The following is a 15,903-nucleotide window of genomic DNA, read 5'->3' on the forward strand; positions in this document are numbered from 1 at the left end:
AAATCTCGTCTACAGGTCCAGACTTTTACAGCTTGTTGCAACCTGTCAGATATATTTATCAATAATAACATGTCACTCCCATGCTGCTACATGTACATTCAGTTAAGGCATTAACATTTGCTGACTGTTGAGAAAGAGTCAACATTAGAAAGGTGGTTCAACTTGTTCAAAATGCCTGTTATGTTGTGTGGCTCTGTGAGATGGCTTTGTCACATACTGTTGACATCTATTTGGCCCCTGGAACACGAAGTACATTCAAGTGAAGTCAGAAATATTGTTTAAAGGTACACATGTGTAACCTTTTTTGGTGGAGGAGTTGTCACCTATTAGTTTCCATGGAGATGTTATTGCTTTGCCTCGAATGTTCCACAGTATAGCATTAAACTTCTCTTCTATCTCTGGCCAAATTACATGTCAGCTCTGTGGACACGCTCTCAGTAGGTAGGCATTAAAAAAGAGCCACACTAAAACACTGGTAATTGAAAGTATGTAAGTATATAAGTGGCAAACCCCCACAATTAAAACTTACATAGTGTAATAATAAGTGTGAAATTTTGAGTGTAACGTTATACCAAAACCTAAAAGATCAACAGATGGATTTTGGTTGTCAATATTAAATAGTTCATCAATAGTCTTAATTATTCAGGTCACAACATAACCATAATTTAAAATGATAATGATTTTTTTAGCGGTAAAAATAAAAGTATTCCAAAAAAAGTAGGCCAAATTTAAAGTGCTTTTTATCTGGCTATTTGTGTCACATTTACTTTCATCAAACGTTCAGACAGTTTGACCACATAAAATTGTAATGTTTCTACATGTACAAAATTTGTTTTGATTGTAATTTTTGTGATTTCTGACATTGAATTTGGTAAGCCGTTTTCTTTGACACTGCAGTTCTTCATGTTTGTTCCTCTGTAGAGAGAACATTCCAGTGATGTCAACCTGGGAAGACATGGCACATTAAACAAACTCTGGGTGCAGTTTTTACTGGCAGCTTGTTGAAAGTAGAAGTTGTTTGGAGCGTTTGGGTCACTTAAAAACGATTGTGACAGTCATGATTTAATGATTAACAAGTGACATGCCTTGTTGTAATGGGTAAAATACTACTTTATTTTTGAATGCAGAAAAAATACACAATTATATACCGGTAGTTACTCCCTTGCTTCACATCCATCAGATATACACACTGATCTTTTGGTGTACTGAGCTTAAGAAAGATCAAGAAAAACTCCCCGTCCCAACCCATGAGTTAGTAATGTACAAATGTAAACAAGTTAATTATTACAAGTTAAGCTCTGACCTACATGTTTGTCCAGACTGTTTGTTTTTTTTTAGCTTTGACTGGGTTGCAAAGTGGTCAGTTCAAAAGAGTTCTCACCCTTTCAGTCTGAGCCAAGTTTCTTGCTAGGTTACAATGTTGAAAAATGTAGAGGAAGGATATGGAGGAGGGAAGAACAATTGTGAAATAGGGCAAAGGGAAAGAATTCAACAGAAACTTTATACGTAGGCCTATATTCAAGGAACATAAAGAAAATTGCTATGGAATTACATACATTTCTTTCTGATATTAACACATTTTTCATTGCCTTTACTTAAACATGCTCACAGTATAAAGCAACCTAAAAGGGAAAATGCAAGGACATCATTAATATAGCAGGTATTTGAATTTCTCATGGTCACTATAACTGGAAGCATGGCAGTCTAAATCCAAGTCGATGCATTGGCTCTAGTTTAGTACTTGTATAAGGATTTATATGGGACAACAGAAAAAAAGAAAATATATGGAGTGAGTTAGCTGAAGATTTTGGTGTGAACTTATATCCCTAACATAAAACTACTCTGTTTACTAGTAGCTTTCTGTGTAGTTGTAGTCTTTTGAGTGCAGTTTTGCCACACCCCCTTTTAGACAACTAATCGGTCAATCAGGCATGTCTTTAGTCGACCAAGAATTTCTTTCATCACCTACAGCCTTAAAGATTAATTGATGTCGAAGGCATGGTTAAAAAGTGATCGTGGATGAGGTCTAGACCAAACTTGACTGTTTCAAAGGGTTCCATTAACTGTCATTATTTAACGCACCTGTAGATCTGAGCCTGTGGTGGATGGAGCTCAAGGGGCTATTTCAACCATTTAAGAATATCTATGTATCACTTTTATAACCATATGAAGCACATGCCATAGGTGTTTGACAGGATAGAATTATGGATGTATTTGGGACTGCAATGTAAGGGACAGTAAATTAATTTCACCATGGAATAAAATATTTCTTACCTTAACTAAATTTCTTTGTGAAAAGGTGGCGGTGACATGAACTGATAGGAAGCAGATATTTGATGCAATTTGGGGACATAACACTCTCACTGCAGAGAGTGTTATGTTCTTCAGTGTTTGACAGATATAAGGACCTTGGCCATCAGACAGTCTGAATTGAATGTCGTTCGGAGGTGTGGTGAGGAATGTGGGCCTGTGACGTGAACTCGGCTGCACAACGGCATGACAGCCCTGTTATTATCAACCTGTTCTGTTCCCAGAAGAATTATTCAACACAAGACCTCTTGTGTTCAAACAGAACATTTTAGGGCATAACTTTATCTGTGTTAGCTAACAAACTACCACCCACCAAATTTCAGATAAAGGACCCAGTTTAATGCTGTTCAGTAGTTATTGCTTGTTTTTTATTTGCATAATATATAAGATTCCAGAGACTGGTAAAATTGCACTTCTTTACACGCCTTGACATAATGACCTCTATTACCAGAAAATCTGCTGTTGTCATGGTCCTGCTTTTCAACTCTTCTAGGGTGTGCCTATCTTGCTGTATCACTTTCAAAAGTTCTAGGTCCCCTTTGGTTTAATTGTTGCACACAGCTTTGCAACTTATTTTTTTAAGAAGACAGAATACTATTAAACTAATAGTTTTGTTGGCACTCAAAGCTGTCTAGAGTGTATAATCTGCTTGTTGAGTTGTGGGTGCTATTGTCTGCGGCTTTGAACAGATTGTTGTGATGTCACCCTGAAACACCTGGAAATACAGACAGTGCATTAGTCAGAGAGTAGAGGTTAGACCAACTGCTGCTCTTTTTTTATGCACCGGGCTTGCAGGGACAGTGGCTTGTTAAAACATGAAAACAGTATGTAACAGAATTAATAATGTTTAGAATTGGCCTGAACTGAAGCACAATTTAAGAGTTGATTTTATTGTTTGTTTTTTAAAGTTTTGAATAAACTAGTCCCTTAGTACATCTTGGACTTCATCCAAATTTACACTCCCGCCACTCCCGCTCGTTGTGCCTATTACAAGGCTTAAACCAGGGAGTGACAGGGCTTTCTTTGTGGTTGATCTTAAACTCTGTAACTTTAAACCTACTCTTGAGTTGAGTTGTGTGGCCCTCTGTTATTTATTTATTTATTTATTTATTCTATTTTATGTCATTTATTCATAGTTATGTTATGGTTTCATGATTTGGCTAGGATTTTATTTTGACTGGTTTTATTGTTTAAGGACTAGTAAGATCGAATTGATCACTTATTATACCTTTTGAAAATATATGTACTTCTTCTACTACTAGACCAAATGATCATGACATGATGTAAGACATTGCATCATTGAATGAGATGAAGCTTGAAAGCTGAGGCCGGTGAGGCAGTTTGTCTAATTTTATTTTATTGTTTCAATTTCAGGAGCTGAATTCTGCAACCATGACCTCACAGGCAAGCTACGGCAGTGGCATGCTATGTAAGTTTGTGTTTATGTGACAGTTTTTGTACTCTCATGCTTAATATCTTAGTAATTTAGTTTTGTTTTGTTTTTTATGTGATGGATGTACAGTCGATTCCATAAATGAAGACCTGAATGCATCACTGGCCACAGCCGATGAATTATCCAAAGAGTTTAGTTCTCTGCTCAAAGAAGCATCATCAGACAGCAATGACACGAAGTCACAGGTACTTTATGATTATATGATAATTTATGATAATACTTTTTATCACACAGCACACAATTGTTAAACCTATTCGCTCCATTTCAAAATGTACAGAAAAATACAGTACATTCTGATGGGACATGTTTGGTATTTTCTCCACAGACCACATTTACAGATTACAGGGAGAGGCCGCAGTCCAGTCGCATGTCTAACACATCTATTTGGGAAAGTGGCAGCAGCGCTGACAGCTACATCAGCAAACCATTTTACCAAAGCCCAACCACTAATCGATCTCTGGACTCTGTACTATCAAACAATAAAAACCAACCACCATCAACTGTCTTGTCTTCCACCAAACTTTCATCTCCCAAAATTAAGCGGGAGTCTACTTCTTTCAGAGTAGAGAGCCCCACACAGTCTCCAAAAAGCCAGAGAAGAAATTCCCCTGTCAGGAACTTACATGTTCCAACCAGTTACATGGAGAGAAGCATTTCTCCCATTTCTTCAACTCTCCCTCCATCACCACGCACCTCCTCCTCCTCGTACTCTTCCTCCAGCACGCTCAGCCCTTATGATAATACCCAGATGGGACGAAGATCTCCAAGAATTGACAGAAGCCCCTCACCACTGGCTTTCAATCACACTATATCCAGCACATTACCTCGGAACTTAAGACTAGCAGGTATATTGTCAATTTACAATAAATGTTGTGTTTATATTAATTGCAATTTAAAATGTTTCATGTAGAAGAAAATGTGCAACGGCAGAGCAAGTGGATTGAGACCGATCTTGACATGTCCTATGAGAGGAAACCTCACCAAACCCATGACAGTTAGTTAATTTTTTTAATCAAGCAATAATTAAGCAATGTTTTGCAAAAAATAAGTGTGAAAACATGTTAAATAGCTATGACCTCCTCTGTCCCCCAGAAACAGAGTGGCTGCGGCATGCAGTGCCAAGCAGCAGCTGGAGGGAATCAAATCTGGATGGGCCTCTCAAGCCCAAAAAGGTTGAAATAAAATAACATGTGTATATAATATATGTGTTTTTTTTAATACTACTGTCACTGAAAGCAATCTTCCTCCTGGTTATTTTTTTTTTTGTAGGAGTTTCGCTCTCTGCCTCATCAGTCATACGGCTCCCTTCCTCGTACCACACGCATCTCTGTTCCTCCAGATTCTCCTTCACAGGCATATTCACCGTACCAACCTCAACCTATCATCTCCCGTATCTCCATTCCTCCCTCTTCAGCCCAGCCTCGTCAGCGCCGACCCATTCCTCTGTCTGTCATCATGCAACTGCAGAACCCACACCTGTCCACCTATCACACCACTGTGCCCCACCCAAGGGAGTACTTCTTCTCACCTGCACAGCAACCTCAACAAAGGCCTCCGGAGCTTAGACAGCCACCTGTGTACAGTGATGGTAAAACATTTAAGGGGATATTTGTGAAACTCCAAATCTTACTCTTTAACACACCAATGTCTGTGTCTTGACAGCTCTAAACTCATCTGATGTTGATGCTGAGTTGGAGCGTATTGAGGTGACCCGTCACCTGACTGTAATTGATGAAAACTCTATAGTTGACCCCATCAAAGACCGGAGTGCTCAGCCTGCACCCCGACCCCTCAGCCCCACCAGACTTCAGCCGGTGGTGGCCCCTGAGACTCAGGTGCAAGAGATGCCAGACCTGGAGGAGCTGTTGGCCATTCGAGCTGAGATCCCCCGTGCTCTGAAGAGAAGAGGGTCCATGGACCACTCTCGCCCTTTAAAGTCAGCATCCCATTATGAGCCTAACCAGTATAAGCATCTCATCAGCAAGCTCTTTCGTAAAAAGGAACGGCATTCTAAAGGGGAGCCAGGTAGTGAAAACGGCAGCTCTTCTGATGAAGAAGAATGTGCCATGCCTCCCTCTCTACCTACAGCTACAATGCCACCTCATGGATACAAGGTAAGAATCATAAATGATTCAATGAGAAATGTTATAAATGTTATGACCCGAATGTGTTTAATTTTGTGCAGAGTTATCATTCAATACTGCGTAAGCCCAGAGAGCATAAGACATCTGGGAGGCGAGCTCGTCTGAACCCCCTGGTGTTGGCTCTGGATGGGGCATTAGTGGGTGAACTGGACACAGTGCTGCGGGCCATGCAGGAGGTGTGTGTCTGGATCTACTATAGTATATGTGATGGGTGTTGAATTAAAAAACTTGCTAAAGAATGTCATGTCATGTTATATAGATGAATGATCCTAGCCAACCTAATGATGAAGGTATCACTGCTCTTCACAATGCAATTTGTGGAGGCCATTACAATGTTGTGGACTTCTTGGTCCGTATTGGAGCAAATGTCAGCGCTCCTGACAGCCATGGATGGTACATAGTATTTATATATTTTTTATATTAGTAAATGGAAAAACGTGCTTGTGAATTATGAAATGTATTTCATTTGTTGCTTGTAGGACACCGCTGCATTGTGCAGCTTCATGTAATGACAGGAATCTTTGTGAATATTTGGTGAGAAATGGAGCAGCTGTTATGGCCGTAACAGAAAGCGACGGTGCAACTGCTTCTCAAAAGTGTGATCCGTATGCTGTTGGATTTGAGGAGTGTGAAAATTTCCTGAGAGGTGAGTTCAGCCATTTTTAGTCATAAGCATAATTTAGTCAATCAAGATTTTCAACTCGGTCTGAACATGTAGCAACATGTTTATTTTTGCACAATCACTCACAACCGTTGTACAACTACCTCCTTACTTTAAATGAAGCAATAATATAGTTGAAGTAGAATACTATATATTGCACCTACCTACTACTGTTGAAAACTATTATAATGATGTCCAATAATCTTCTTACAGGAGTGGAGGAGGCGATGGGAGTGGATAACAGTGGTGTTCTATATGGTCTTTGGACTTACCCAGCCCAAGCTCCTGATGAGTTAAACTTTAAGGATGGAGATATGGTTACAATCCTACAAAAACAAGAGGGCTCTGACTGGTGGTGGGCTTCACTTTGTGGAAGAGAAGGATTTGTGCCTAACAACTACTTTGGGGTAATCTACAAAAATGGAATTTATGCATCACAACAAGTGATGTTGAAGTGCATAACGTTTCTGTTTTTTGTTTTTTTCTAGTTATTTCCAAAGGTGCGACCAAAAACTATTTGCTGAAAAGCTGCCAAACTATTTGGTATGGACTGTAATTTGTCTTTATATATTATAGGAATAATGCTATTTATCATAAAATATTGGGCTCACTGACAACAATATTTATTGTGCCCATAGGGAAATTTGTTCCCGTGCTTGTACCTGTCATCAATGCCGCTGGGAATATCTGCCTAGACCAATAGTGAACGATCCACAGATCAGCAAGCGGGACTAACACCCAGGTCAGGAGTACTTTGCTGGAAGATTAGCGAACGTGTACAAGATCTGCTGTCAACCTATTTCTTGTTTACATGTTAACAATATTGTATACAGTAACAGCTTAAAAAAACATTAACAATAAAAACAATAACTATTATTTGGGGATTCTATGTTTAAGAACCTTAGATTACATCCCAGTAGGCTTTGATTTAAGCATTGACAACAAAGGGGTGCCTATCACTTACCAGCGTTATATTTCCTTATGCGTCATCAAGAACAACTGAAGAACCTGTTGACATGAACGGTAACTGGAAAAACCTACTAAAATTTGTGTTGGAGATATAGTATATGATGGAGCTTAATATTTTACTAGAGAGAGAGAACTATATAGAATTATATTTTGTGTCATATTAAGTGGAGTGTCTTTGTTTCCTATATACTCTGTGTGTAGGTTGTACTACAAATGAGGAATATACATGTGTTAGTGAACAACTGTAAACATTTGAAAACTTTCTTTCCTGCTTGTAATGTGAGCCAGAGATAATTGGACAACACTTTAGCACCTTCTTGATTAGCTTTTTTAGGAATATGATACTTGTTTTTTTTAAGTGAAATGTTCATTACTGACCAACAGGTGGCAGTATGCATTAGGTATAACACTGCACTTGTGTTGAAAAGCCACAGTATTGCTTTGTGTAAAAAGACTGATCTTTGTATTGGCTTTCTATTAAAGCTTTTATTAAAATGTCATATTTCTTTTTATTATTTGAAGGTCTGTTTACTCATATGACTTCTTCCCCTATCAGACTATTTCAGTATTGCTTTTGATTTTTAATAATCAATTTGACGCTCAAAGTATTTAGAACTGTACTCATGACTATAATTGTTTTAATGTAGGCAGACTGAAGGCCTTTTGATCTGAAGAAGTTTCCCACCAATGGAATTAAATGCACACCAACACATCACAATTCCACAGGAAGATTAGCGCCAATGTTTGAAGGACACTACTGCTCTTCTTTGTGCTTATATTGTAGATAATAGTGAAAAGGGGTCTCTGTGTAGAGTAGTCACAAAGTTAATGAATGTCTGAGCTCGGAGTGACCATACAGACACTATATATAATGTATTTATTTATCTGGAATATTCCACTGTGTGGAGAGTTACAAGTCAGGTCTGTGGAGAGGTGAGCCCACCACGAAAAGAGTGCATGTTAAAACATCAGTTAAAGAAGTATAATGCAGAATGAATGCAACATATGTTAAATGCCATACTGTGGAACAGATATTATATAGCGCACCTTTAAGAGTGACATACTTTTACAGGAGTACAGTTGTTTGTGCTGATTAGCATGTCTTTCTGACCAGAACACATTGTATGGCTCATTGAAAGCCCATTATAGTCAAAATAGAATGAGCTGTTCTTGACATATATGTTCAGAACCAATGACTTGCCCACTCTGCTCCCTGCTCTCACAGTTTTAGCTTCTCACAAAGCAGCAAACTGCCACATTCGTGCTGACCACTGCTTTTGCTGTCTGTGCCTGTCGAACAAATCCACCTGACACCACAGGACAGCCAGATCAGGTCAAATAAACAAAAATAAGCACTAAAAGAAGACGGCAGAGGCACAGACACATTTTAAACCAGAAAGTCGAAATCATGAAGTTACAGTAAGAAAACTTATAATAAAGCTGAAATAAATAAACTGAAAATAATTTCTAAAAGTGAAAAATGTGTGCTTATGTTAGTTATTGATTCAAAAGCACAAAAAGAAATGGTACGGTACAATTTCTATTTACACATTGTGCTTGATTACTGTATTGTGCGTAATTTAACCTTTCTGGTGCAAGTAGAAATAACCTCAAAAAGAGACAGAAATGTCTAAAGTGCTCTCCAAACAAGAGTATAGCGATATCTTTCCCATTTTGTTTTTAATTTTATGGTTCACTTTTGGCTGAAGAAGACTTGATCTTCAACATAAATACAGAGATGGAAATTTATTAAGATTCTTGTTCTGTGTTGTTGTTTTTTTCTACTCAAGCATATCATACAAACACGATATAAAACTGACCCTGGAATATGCAAAGACACATATAAATACAAAGTCATTCTGAGGATAAGACTAAACCCACTGGTTATTAAATGTGAATGTGGTGTCACTTGCACTTCAGAGATGAGTTGTTTTAGATCTGTGCCAGAGGAGGTCTTTAAAATGTGATCTCAGCTATCTCGTATTTTCATAATTTAGAGAATACAAAACAACTGTAACCGCAACTGTACACTTTAGAGCAAAGGGTTAGATTCTATCTCTTGCTCTGATTTACTGAATGAACAATTTCACATGCTCAATGATACTACTATACAAAACAAAAAATGCAAAAACATAGCTATACAGCAAAAATAGTTTGGATATTTTAATTTATCCACAATATCTAATTTGACAAAAAACAAACACCACAATCCGAAGTTTTAGTTATACTCTGGACCAGCCAGCTGTCGTAATATGGACTTGTCAAGTTTGCTACTCAACGCAACGTCATCTTTATCTGTGACAGTGCTTTTTTTCCAAAGGTTTGCCAAACATACAAACAACAACAATCATAACACAGTGAAGAGAAAACCTGTGTCATGTTAATGGTCATAATGCTTTGGCAAATCAACAATTGTAGACAGCATAAACAAAAGCAAAAATTTGTCTCCATCCCGTTGAACAGAGCAAATCCACCATTGCTATTTTTTACAGTGCAGTCTTCCTCTCGTCACCATGGCCTCTGTGATGCTGTAGGAGGTAGTCTTCAAAAAACATGTGCACCTATTCTGCTTTACTGGCAAAAACAAAAATAAGCAAAATAATCCCAGATATTCCTCTATATTTATAAGTATAAGTTTCTGGGCTGTCATTGTGGCCGGTCCTCCGTTCCTGTGGAGTAATGAATAATAGAAGTTGTCCTTGTACGCTTGCCTAGTTAATCTGAGCTCGCCTGGTCGTCCTCCTCTTTGCCACTCCTCACTTTAATAAATCATTCCGCCTTTCAAGTCGACAAGCCCGTCAGCTCACACTAAGTAGGGCCAAGCTGCTTTAAAGCCTGCCATGTTTTTGTCCTCCTTAGGTTGGATTTTAAACTGGAAGGTAGCGTATCTTTTGCTTGTCCACCTGTACCTTTTTAAGTGAAGTCATTAACATTTATTGGGGAAGGTGAAGCTAACTGGAGGCACTGCCCTGTCTGAAGCTCGGGTACTATACTCTGAGCTTTGTTTTAATACAACCTGATTGATTTGCAATGGAACTACAACAAGTTATCTGATTTGTATTGTAAAACAAATCCCTTTTAAATAACATTAAAGTCAAAAGCATTAGTCAACTCTTTATGTTGAAAATAAAACACCCAAACAGAACCACAAAGACTCAGCTTGATCACAGCCCCATGCACAATACCCTCTCAATGTCCCTTGAAAAAAATATTTTCTGTTTGTGAGAAGTGTTTAGCAAGCAATTTACTTTGGGAATGAAAACACTTATTTTCTGCTCTTTCTAGTCAAAATATATACTACTACATCAAATAGTCAAGGTGCCTTTGGGTTTGGACTACATGAAAGACTCAGCATTCAGATCATTTTAACTCGAGACCCATCCAACTGAAAAATGCAGCCTATCCCTCGAGTCAGTTTGGCCATGGGGTCATGAGCGGGCTCTGCTGTGTGTTTGGCTTTTGCTTGTTTAGATGAATTCTGCCTGATGTAACATTTAAAGGGAAAGTCAGACAGCTTAACAGTGTGTGTATTTGTGGACATAACGCTGTGAAATCAAAAGCCAAAAGGGTGGAATTTCCTGAAGGATAAAGTTATTCAGGATTAAATTCTCTATAGGTCCACGGTCCAATAAAGCTCACAGGTCGGAAAGTGTTGTGGGCAAAACTGATAAGAAGGTATATCTCAAATCTGATGTGACGATATTTTGCAATTCATCAGTCAGATGGACATTAAAAATAAATTTGCACAAATATAACACTATACCTTTGTTTTTTATTTTATTTTATCGTTTTCATTGACAATGCCCTCAATACTGGTATTTCTATTTCACACATTTTCAAAGGCAGATATAAATTCTTATAAATACCAACCTCCAAAAGGTGCATGTAGACTCACAGTGCCACGACAGTTCTTCCTGATTGGACTGTATTACCCACGATTCCACAGTTCATTCCTCATCAGTGAAGGGGTATTAATCACTGTAAATGCTGAAAAGCCACAGACCCTTGTCCAGTCCAGCAGCTCTCATCTGCCTGACTAACACGTTTCTGTCCCATGGCATTAACAACTCAAGTCGAGCTTCTCTCAGGACTCACGCAGGGATTTAAAGGGCCACTTAAGCCTTTATTTTATTATTAATTGTCAGTCTGTGTGGGCAAGTGTGGAGAGCATTTTTACACTCATGTAGTAAGATGTATTCATTTGGTCACATTACACTATTACATCATTTGTAAACAATAGCACTAGTTCATATAAAAACATATAGATGGTTATTAGTATTCTATAATCCAATATCAAGCGACAGGCATTTTGTTGTTTTGTTTTGTTTTGTTGTAAGTGATGAACCCATTTTGATCTCAATTCAAATATATAAAAAAAGTGTTCTACTTCTTGTTTGTTTTGATTTTATGGTACACTTATGTTAAAGGTTTAAGTACATTTCAAATCAAGTGAATAATTTTAAGACTCAAAATTGTATTTTGTCAATGTGTGCAGTACATCTAGGTAAAACAAGACATGGATACAATTCAAATATTAAATGTAATCATAACATATACTGTAACTTGGCAAAGACAGAAAAAATATGTAATAAAATGTTGAAATAATGTTGACACATCTATTTTTATCAATTAATTTTCCCTGCAATTTTCAGTTCAATCCCCAGTATCCCACGCTCTCACTCAACACAGCCCTGTAAAACAATCGTTTTAAATACCGACAGACCAACTTTGTTATTGTACGCTATTATTTAAACCCCCATGGTTAATACATGTGCTGTTTTATATTCAAATTGTGGATAGTGAGATGCTTGTGCTGTGTTCGTGTGTGGGCGTTTGTGTAAATCTCACACTGAGCTATCTTCATTTCATTGTGCCTGTTTCCCTCTGCAACTCTCTCTTTGTGTAGGATAAATATTTAACTTCCCAAGAACAGAGATAGAGAATATACAAGGGTGTAGATTTTTCTAGTGCAATGTGAAGCATTTTCTTTGTTGGACTGTGTCTCTGCCCTGCACATGCTTAATTCAGGCCGCATCAGCTCAGTGCAGAATGAGAGCGAGGTAGATATCATATAATGCAAAAGGGCATGTTGTTCTAGTACCAACATGCAGGTGTTGGTATTTTTCTGTGGACATTAGATCTTTTTCAGGACCGGAATTCCATGAACAACTTTTACAGCATTGACATAGACCTAGCTCTATGATTTGAAAGGCAGATTTGTAGCTTCAAGATAAATAAAGGTGCGTGACGAGATAGACACAATTGTTGAAGTTGTATGGTTTAACATTTGTGTCTATGCCATCAGCTCCTCCAACCACCACCAATCACTCACGCATACATCAAATCTCCTTTCTTGCCACTTGGAGAATTGGACCCACTACTACACCACTGTGGAGCCTGGGTTTTCCAGGACTAACCAGCACCATTACTACTTAGCACACTACCCCCTACGGCCGACGCATAGCCAGACTGGACTAGATCAGACTGGGATGCCCAAAATCGCAATGTCTTAGGGTTCATGTCTCCAGGCCCTGGGTCTCGTACTGATGGGGGAAAAAGCTTCTCCAGTGTTAGAACTCCAGCTACATCCCTCTTCTTTCAACCCTCGGGTTACTTCTATTAAGTCTACAGCAAGGAGATCGGGCCTTTTCAAGGTGGAAGGGCTGTCTGGCATATATTTGCTAGTTTACTTTGAATTGGATTAGTGTTTTCAACATTGAGCTACATAGCACCAAAGGCTTTTTGCTAATGCAAGTCTCTAGACTCTTTGCTGATGTACTCGTCTCCAGTGCTGCCACAGCGTTCCTACAGCATAAACAGATTCTTACATTGAAGTTCTAATGCCCACAGCACTTCTCATCTCATTGATAATGTTAACACAAGCCCTCTGCTGCAGAATGTGTTCATTTGTCATGTCCTTCCCCTGCGGTCTCTGCATTCGTACTGTTGTCTTTCCCAATCCGTCTTTAAATCATCATTCTTCAATCAGCTAAGACAAGCCCGGGGGCCATTTTAGAGCTATATGACCTGCTGACACGAATCAATGTCTTTGGCACATGGCATTACAAAATAAATATGTATAAATGTCGTTCTTCAATGGATCGATAACAGCAACATTTAAAAAAAACTATATAGAGCTGGGTGACAGTGGTAGTGGGATTTGGTAAGGGATTGATTAAGGTTTGGTTCAATTCCTAATGTTTCCCATTATGTATTTATTAACCTTTTGAGATCAAGACCTCTTTTTCAAGGGTGACCTGGGGCAAAAGGAAAAAACACAACAGCACACGGCACACCTTTTTGTAATTAAGGGTTGAAACCAGTGTTTTTTAACATTGAGCCTGAAAAGGGTGATGGCAAATTGATAGCAGGGGTGGGGCAAGCAGAAATATAAATTAAGAAACAGTCTAAAAAGGAATGCACATTCTTGGATTAATCAGTCCTGGTTTAAAATGATTTACATCGTATTGTGTTTAAGTTAGGATGCATTTAAATGTTCAGTGTTTATTCTGCACCTTGATCAATGCTAATCCTTTATTTAAAACCATGCCTTGTATAATGAGAAGAGAATGTATTGAAGGAACCTTTGGGTGCATGCTAAACATGTGTGCTAAGTCGATGCTGGACTGACATGAACAAAGTGTTACATGGGTCCGACCAAATGCAATATCGTTAGTGCCCTCGTCTCCACTACCCCCCAGTCTCCTTCTCTGTCCTCTACTCCTTGGGCTGCTTCCAATAAATAAAAAGGGACACACAGAACGAGATGAGAGAGAATGATGCCCAACATCAGAAAAATGTGAAAAAATAGAAAATGAATTTGAGGATGTGCATGGACTAAAAATTAATATTGATCCCTTCTTCAACATAGACTGAGCTGCAGCATAAGACAAATGGGGCATTCAGTAAGAGATTTGTGACTGCACTGGACCAAACAACAACAAAAAATAGCCAAAAGGTTAAAGTATTTGAGGGGGAGGGGAGCGCTCTTCATTAAATACTCAGCCAAAGCCCTGTGGATTTCATTGATTGTTGGTAGCCAAACGTGATCCCAGTGGCGGTCCCTAAAATGAGCATGTGACTGCTGTTGTTAGTGCATCTTAATTCCAATCCGTCCTGACTGGGTCTTATAATACAGAGTGGCCTGTGCTGCTTTAAGTGGGTCAGAGGGTGATGCCTGATACAAAGTGAAGTCAGCCTGGCCTGGGGCATCTCTCCTCTCTGCAGCAGAACCACCAAATTACTCTGCACCACTTCTCCATCGCTCCTTGGACAATAGTATTTTCATATTTACGTCATGCGACAATTCCAAGCTGTGGATTTTCATTTGACACCTTGCACCACTTATACAAATTTCAAAATGTTGGGTTAAAATAACACAACTTTAACCCAATTGTTCCTACCCCAAATTGGGTTTAATTTAAACCAATAGTTGAAGGAAGATTTTACCCAATTGGGTTTAAGTACTCGTTTTAACCATCTTCTACACAATGAACATGGTTAAAACAAGTAATTGGTAAGTATTTTTTTTTTAAATCAACTCAATCAACAAGACAAATGTTAGGATAATAATACAACTATATCTATAAAGAACTGTTTTATTTTTGTAAACATGTTTTAAATTAATCAGTACCTTTTATCAGCAGCACTGTGCTTACAGTGGATGTATTGCATGTTGATGAAGCTAAATTGACTGAAACTGTTTTTAAGAAAAGTCTGTCAACCCAACCTTCTATTATTTCAGCAGCGGAAGGGACATCTCAAAGTCCAGAGCTGCTGAAGATTGCACTGGAAAAACGTGGGAAAAACTTACTTTCTATGCTTTCTTTACACCTGTTTGTGCTGCAGGGGCTACATCCCTGCTGAATGTTAACCCACAGTCTTAATTCCAATCTAAAATCCAGTCCCGGTCAGTAATCCTCTTTCAAAAAGTAAGAAAAGACTAAATGGTGACTTATGCGTGTGCATGCTTTTTTAGACAAATACAAAAAACAAGAACAAGTCACAGATATGTATAAAAAAAAGCAATTTATTTCTTTATGGCAGTAAAAGGGGATATGGTTTTTCTCAAAATTGTTTTGACAAATCTTTATGGTTACACTTGTATATTTAAGAGATTCTGTTTGTCACTTGAATGGCTGTTTCTGAATGTCAAAGGAGGTTGCCAGTAAATTATATATTTTTTCTATATATTCAGTTGTACGTATCTATGTAACTATGATCATGAGCTTTGGGTCTCGCCCTCTGAGACAACCGCTATTGTGATCTTGGGCATTACAAAAATAAATGGAATTGAATTGATTGCAAGTACAAGCAGTTGAAATGAGTATCCTCCGCAGTGTGGCTGGGCACTCCCTTACCGATAG

At 38.3% G+C, this 15,903-nt stretch overlaps 1 protein-coding gene across 1 annotated transcript; it reads left to right on the forward strand.

Moving 5' to 3' along the window:
• Positions 1-3,037: 3,037 nt before the first annotated feature.
• Positions 3,038-8,037, forward strand: ppp1r13l (protein phosphatase 1, regulatory subunit 13 like). Its single transcript, XM_072452883.1, has 14 exons — positions 3,038-3,062; positions 3,685-3,739; positions 3,833-3,948; positions 4,089-4,608; positions 4,674-4,757; positions 4,856-4,935; positions 5,033-5,351; positions 5,426-5,877; positions 5,949-6,083; positions 6,167-6,300; positions 6,387-6,553; positions 6,782-6,975; positions 7,057-7,111; positions 7,207-8,037. Exons 2-13 carry the CDS (start codon positions 3,703-3,705, stop codon positions 7,090-7,092), a joined length of 2,274 nt encoding a protein of 757 aa, XP_072308984.1. The 5' UTR covers positions 3,038-3,062; positions 3,685-3,702; the 3' UTR covers positions 7,093-7,111; positions 7,207-8,037.
• Positions 8,038-15,903: the final 7,866 nt, after the last annotated feature.

The sequence above is a fragment of the Eucyclogobius newberryi genome, unplaced genomic scaffold (assembly GCF_026437365.1).
Source record: "Eucyclogobius newberryi isolate DKJ021-1_F unplaced genomic scaffold, fEucNew1.0.hap1 SCAF_10, whole genome shotgun sequence".
Taxonomy (NCBI): Eukaryota; Metazoa; Chordata; class Actinopteri; order Gobiiformes; family Gobiidae; genus Eucyclogobius; species Eucyclogobius newberryi.

What these genes read in the sequence shown, in the direction of transcription:
- ppp1r13l (XM_072452883.1), top strand. Translation starts at nt 3,703, where the DNA reads ATGACCTCACAGGCAAGCTACGGCAGTGGCATGCTAT. An exon ending in GGCCTCTCAAGCCCAAAAAG is followed by an intron (nt 4,936 to 5,032) that starts GTTGAAATAAAA and finishes TTTTTTTTGTAG; the next exon opens with GAGTTTCGCTCTCTGCCTCA. An exon ending in TGCCTAACAACTACTTTGGG is followed by an intron (nt 6,976 to 7,056) that starts GTAATCTACAAA and finishes GTTTTTTTCTAG; the next exon opens with TTATTTCCAAAGGTGCGACC.